The sequence below is a fragment of the Onychostoma macrolepis genome, chromosome 03 (genome assembly GCF_012432095.1).
Source record: "Onychostoma macrolepis isolate SWU-2019 chromosome 03, ASM1243209v1, whole genome shotgun sequence".
Lineage (NCBI taxonomy): Eukaryota > Metazoa > Chordata > Actinopteri > Cypriniformes > Cyprinidae > Onychostoma > Onychostoma macrolepis.
This window is the reverse complement of record NC_081157.1, coordinates 8,345,024-8,350,955: the sequence shown is the minus strand read 5'-3', so window position 1 is coordinate 8,350,955 and position 5,932 is coordinate 8,345,024. Positions and strand designations below refer to the sequence as shown.

The 5,932-nt window shown below is 40.6% G+C and overlaps 1 protein-coding gene across 1 annotated transcript; it reads right to left on the bottom strand.

Moving 5' to 3' along the window:
- Positions 1-324: 324 nt before the first annotated feature.
- Positions 325-2,768, bottom strand: LOC131537555 (uncharacterized protein C2orf16-like). The gene is made up of 6 exons (XM_058771092.1): positions 2,680-2,768; positions 2,235-2,334; positions 1,363-1,961; positions 1,064-1,272; positions 810-969; positions 325-620 (listed from the first exon to the last, which is right to left on the bottom strand). The coding sequence occupies exons 1-6, from the start codon at positions 2,756-2,758 to the stop codon at positions 469-471; spliced, it is 1,299 nt and encodes a 432-aa protein (XP_058627075.1). The 5' UTR covers positions 2,759-2,768; the 3' UTR covers positions 325-468.
- Positions 2,769-5,932: the final 3,164 nt, after the last annotated feature.

The following is a 5,932-nucleotide window of genomic DNA, read 5'->3' as shown; positions in this document are numbered from 1 at the left end:
AGTGTGTGTTTTATGTATGTGTGTGTTAGTGTGTTAGAGTTTGTGTGTTAGTGTTTGTGTGTGTTATGTGTGTGTGTGTATATATATGTGTGTGTGTGTGTGTGTGTTATGTATGTGTGTGTGTTATGTTTGTGTGTGTGTTAGTGTGTGTTTTATGTATGTGTGTTATGTGTGTGTGTGTGTGTGTGTGTGTGTGTGTTATGTATGTGTGTGTGTGTTATATATGTGTGTTATGTATATGTGTGTGTGTATGTGTGTGTGTGTTAGTGTGTGTTTTATGTATGTGTGTGTGTGTTATGTGTGTGTGTTATTATGTGTGTGTTATGTATGTGTGTGTTAGTGTGTCAGTGTTAGTGTGTTAGAGTTTGTGTGTGTGTTATGTATGTGTGTGTGTTAGTGTGTTAGAGTTTGTGTGTTAGTGTGTGTCTGTTGGTGTGTTAGTGTGTGTCTGTTGGTGTCTTATGTGTGTTATGTGTTGGTGGGTGGCTGGTGGTGGAGGACTGTGCTTCTCCTCCTCCTACCCCCCTCTCGATCGCCAGCCAAATACAACCAACGCCTCAACCATTGCTCCACCTCCTGGTTCGTGGATTCTCTACATCCAGGATTTCTCCGAATGGCTTCTAGAAACATAAACAAAGATATCATGGCAGGTTTCAGAGTTTAAATATAAGACTTTTTAAAGAAAAAGTAAAGACAGGCAATGCCATTTAAACTTAAATTTAATTTAGGCCTTAAAGTTAAGTCCTATTCTTCTGTTGACTTTGTGCGACAGACTTAAGGGAAAGTGTACATCTAATCAACACTTTTACCTGTAACAACATTTTTGACTTCTAGGCCCCGGAATGATGTTTTGCCATGGAGGCCTGTCCAATTAATTTTGCAGGCCAAGTCATTCTGAAGCAGCATCTTCATGACCCTCCACACAGTGTCCTTGAGGGTCACACCCCCAGCCAGGCCCAGTGTCAGCACCTGGAAAAATAAAAAATAAAAGTTTTGAAAATATGAATGTTCATTGCAGAGAAAAAAAAATGCACCAAAAAAAAAAGATAAAAGTAATTATTACCAAGTCCTTTCTCTTCTCTGGCTCGGTCTTAATTTCACGGTCCAGCGCCAAAAGAGCCTCAGCATCCCTCAACGGCAGGAAACTTCCATCCATGTGGTGTCCATGTGGTGTAGGTGTAGAAGTAGAAGAGAGATCCTGAACAATGCGCAGCAGATTTCTTTGCATATCACACATCACCTCCTGTTTGGCAATGATCTCTCGTAGTAATGCTGAAACCACAACATTTTAAAAACTGTTCAGTCCTTGCTAGCTATAACATAGAAATGTGTTTTAAAGGGGAATAGAGCATAAGGTCTCACCAGAGTGCAGGTCCATGTCAGAAGCAGCATGAGGGGCAAGATGTAATGGCTCAGGAGTTACATGGTGGCGAGACGGCTGAGAGGCAAGATGGTAGGATGGCTCAGGAGTTACATGGTGGCAAGACGATTGAGGGGAAAGATGTAATGGCTCAGGAGTTACATGGTGGCGAGATCGCTGAGAGGCAAGATGGCAGGATGGCTCAGGAGTTACATGGTGGCGAGGCGATTGAGGGGCAAGATGGCAGGATGGCTCAGGAGTTACATGGTGGCGAGGCGATTGAGGGGCAAGATGGCAGGATGGCTCAGGAGTTACATGGTGGCGAGGCGATTGAGGGGCAAGATGGCAGGATGGCTCAGGAGTTACATGGTGGCGAGGCGATTGAGGGGCAAGATGGTAGGATGGCTCAGGAGGTCCAAGGGCGCGAAACGGCTGCAGCGAGGCAAGTTGACTAGCTGGAGGAGATTCATTTGATGAGGAAATGGCGTCACGCAACAGTGACGGCAGAGGTGGAATGGAGGGCACCTTAGGGAGGACTGGTTTGTGCTTCACAGGCTCCTCATCAGACTCCTCCTGACTCGAGAGGAAGCGCTGGTTTGGTCTTTGAAGAGAGAAAAATAACTACAATTATTCACAACCCTACAGCCATGTAAGGCCCGTTTACACTGCCTACTATGAAGAGACTCATCTACTCATCTCACCAACTACCCCACATACTATTTTTTTCAGTGCTACTTCTTACAGAAATTTGGCAACTTAAATGCTTAAATCTTTTTACAAGCCTTAGATTAGAGACAAACATTATGTAGACAAACAGAGTGAAAAATCTGAGTGAAACACACATTATCCTCGATTCAGCAGATTTGCGACATACCTGGTTTTTCTTTTTTCTGGCCTCCCCTCCTCTGCTTCTGACTGGAGGTCTGTGTCATCTTCTGCCCGGCGAAGTTTCAACCTTGCCTCACTAAAGCTATCTGTCAAGAAAGGGAACCAAGTGAAAAACAAAGCTTTACCCAAACCGGTATTAGTGTTGTGAGATTAGATCATGATTGTTATATATTAAATCATTCGGTTCTTGTAATGTCTGCATCCCAGTGTCAACTTTACATTACAAAAAAACAAATAAATACACTTAATGACACCAGTCATAAACATAAGTGTCATTAATGTTCATGATGTGCGTCATGCTAATAAGGCTCACTCTTATGTAGACACCTTCAAATAAAGTGTTAACGTTACATTTAAATTTTAAGAAATACATAAAAAAGATGGCTTGATTTAGTCTTGAACCATAACAATGGATTAAAGTGAACACTCACTTGCTTTGTAAAGAACCCTGATGTCATAACTTGTCCAGGTCTCCTTAGGCATCTCACAGTTCTTGATGGCCTTCAACATGGCATCGAGTTTGTAGTTAGGCCATTTACAAACCTCTCCTTCAACCCACACACCTGGCACCACCTCCACTTCATTTGTCTTAATGAAGCTCACTATAAAATACACTGAGGTTTGGGGGGAATTTAAAGTTATTTTAGATGTAAAAGGGGAAAGACAACAAAACTGCCCTGTTCCCCAAATGGCATCCTGAAATATTTTAATACGTCATTCAGCCTTGTACATTTTAAATCTGAAGACAAATTTGACACTACAAAAACTCCTACTTCTTGAGAATCAACTGGGTAATGAAAGAATGTCTCCATCTTTGCAAATTCACGGTAGATGATGTACTCCTGGTCTTTATAGACAATAATATTTTCCACCAAAGCAACAATCTGATTGATTCTAACACAATTGTCTCCTGTAATTCTGACGTGCACATCATTCACTACCAGTTCTCTGAATTGTAAAACATCCCCTTCAAACAAGTCTGGTACAGGCCCATTTCTATGCTCTATATTTACTTGCATTTTTGGCCACTTAACTTCAACGCTATGTTTTTGGTTGTGAACTTCAGACACTCTACGGATCACCTGAGTTAGAGGGCTGTGTGGTTTCCTGATCATTTTTTTTAATGTACACAGGTAATTTTCAAATGGAAACCCAGAGATCACATCTAAATGACCATGAATCTTTACATCATCACTAAGATGAATCAACCCATGTATATTGTAGACAACAAACTCAGGACCATACAATTTACTGAAGTGCTCCACAAATGACACAAGTAACCTTTTCGCAAAACCATTCAGAGCTGAACAAAAGCGGGGATTGGCTAAAATCGAGATGGCAACTGACAGCAGCATGAAGTTGTTATACATTTCCTCAGGTAACACACCCCTAAGAACAAGAGGACCGGTGTACAGAAGGAACTGCCTGAGTTCAGTTGCCTTCCACCTTAGTCTTTCTGCCAGACTCCTTGGCTTCCTAGCAAATTCAACTGGGACGAATGCCTTCAAACTTACCAGCTTTTCAGAGATTTCATGCATGTCACGACCTGAACGACGACACCGAAGAGGGCCAGAACTGCCAAACCACAAATCTAAGAGCCTCCTCATTACTCCCAAACAAACCAAATGCATATAATCGTGAGGAAACTGACTGACCATACCGATACCAGTTTCAAGTAGAGGGGAAACTGCTATGTGATGTTCCTCATCTGTGCCCCTCGCAAATGACTCATCAGTCCTATCAGCAGCACTTACCTCTGGGAATGTCATGCGGTGACGAGCATAAACACCTGGCTGTAAACACTTATCACATCCTGCATAACCTGAATGGCCTTTCACCTGTTTGATAAAGGCTCTAGCAGGAGCATCACAAATGACCGAACCTACCTTCAGAAACAAGGTTTTTGAGCCTATGACAAATCCCTCTCTCAGCATTGTCAATTCTTGAACAAGGGCACCAAGATACTCTTGCAATGAAGTGGGTTTAGTCTCACCACAGAACAAAGCAATTAACAGTGGCCTGCTGGAAACATAATCTTTGTGACGCAACATGCCTAACACTTGCCAGAACTGAGTCGACGAGCTCTTAAACAGAGGCAATCCATCAAAATTAAGCTGCAACATAAACACATTTCTATCTGGAAATTTGGACGACAAATACTCAAAAGTTTTGAAACATGTTCAAAATACCAAAATAGAAAAACACCCCACCAGCCAACCTTTCCAGAGTGTACTTGGTTGCCGTTTTTAAAAGGGTTCTTCCATCCTTTGGAAGAAAGGGGTGATGCACTCGAAGGATGCACAGAAGAGCAGACAATGCCACTAATGATACACCATACTCAACAGCCCAGTCAGACAGAGCAGTGGACAAATCTAAAGGACGAGAAATCTCATCATCCTCCTCATCATCTTCAGAGACCTCATCCTCACTCACCATCTCAGTGTCCACAACTTCACCAAAGTCACTACTTACCACCTCATTGTGCTCTACGACACCTGTGCAAAGACTTCTTTGTACCTCTAAAATTCTCTCATTTGTCCTTTTATGGCTCGCTTGCATGTTACTCCACTGGGACCGCTCCATTGTGAACTGGGGAAAAACAAACACAGAGATTTGTTAACACTACTGATTTATTTAGAGAGAAAAGAGGAGAAAGCTCTTTGTATGCATGTCTTGAACAGTGTATGTCCCAAGTAGTCCATCTGTGTTTTGATCATCGTTCTGAATCTGATCAAGCCGTAGTCTTTGACAAAAATGAGATTCTCAACTTTTTTGTTTAAAATGTTGCTTTTCTTTGTGAAACTTACCAATATTCAAGTGTTGATAAAAAAGGATGCTTGAAGCTAATAAAATGTTTTTAAAATTAAAGTAGGCCTACAGTTAAAGGTATTTTTTCAAGTATAAAAAATAACATTTAAACATAGTAGTATAGGCCTACTGCAAGTGCAAAAATAATATATAAATAGTAAACTATAAGTATAATGTTAAGTTCACTTAAAGAAAACTTGCAGTATAAAACTACTAAACTAGTAGTTTACTGAGAGTATACTTCAAAGTGTACTTTCATAAGCTTAAAATTTGCTACAAGTATTAAAATAGTAAACTACTAGTATACGTTCACTTGCAGTACAAATGAGAAACGTAATTATGAACTAGTTGTGCACTTAAAGTTTACTACTGTTAAACTTATAGTACACTTAAACATACTTTTATATACTAAAAGTGGGCCAATTTAGTCTCAAGCAGTAATAAAATAGTACACTTACAAGTTTACTACTAGTACATATTGACATTAGTATACTTACTGCATAATGTATACTTAAAAATATACTTGAACATTACTTAAGTATACTTCATAAAATGAACTTGAAGTATACTTCTATTTCGTAAGGGAATCCATACGCCATTTGCAATTTTCTCATCAAATTCCTGTCATCTAATGCCTGGTTCAGATTACACAATTTTTTTGTGTGCTCCGATAGTCACTGTGTCAGATTACGCGATTTTGACTCACTACAATCTTGTCGTGGACAAGAAACATGTCAGACTCTATTTTTTAGAGTCTATGGTCAGACTACATGTTGCTTTCCGATCAGTCATCGCGTGCCGTCTCACATGCACACATTCTCTCTCTGCTATAGCTAGCAAGGACGAGAGAGAGAGCGAGAGACAGAGAGAGAGTTC

Coding starts and splice junctions, on each gene's coding strand:
- LOC131537555 (XM_058771092.1), bottom strand. CDS start 2,758: ATGTTGAAGGCCATCAAGAACTGTGAGATGCCTAAGGAGACCTGGACA. Junction 2,335..2,679: donor CAGGGTTCTTTACAAAGCAA/GTGAGTGTTCAC, acceptor CTTTCTTGACAG/ATAGCTTTAGTGAGGCAAGG. Junction 621..809: donor AGTCAAAAATGTTGTTACAG/GTAAAAGTGTTG, acceptor TTATGTTTCTAG/AAGCCATTCGGAGAAATCCT.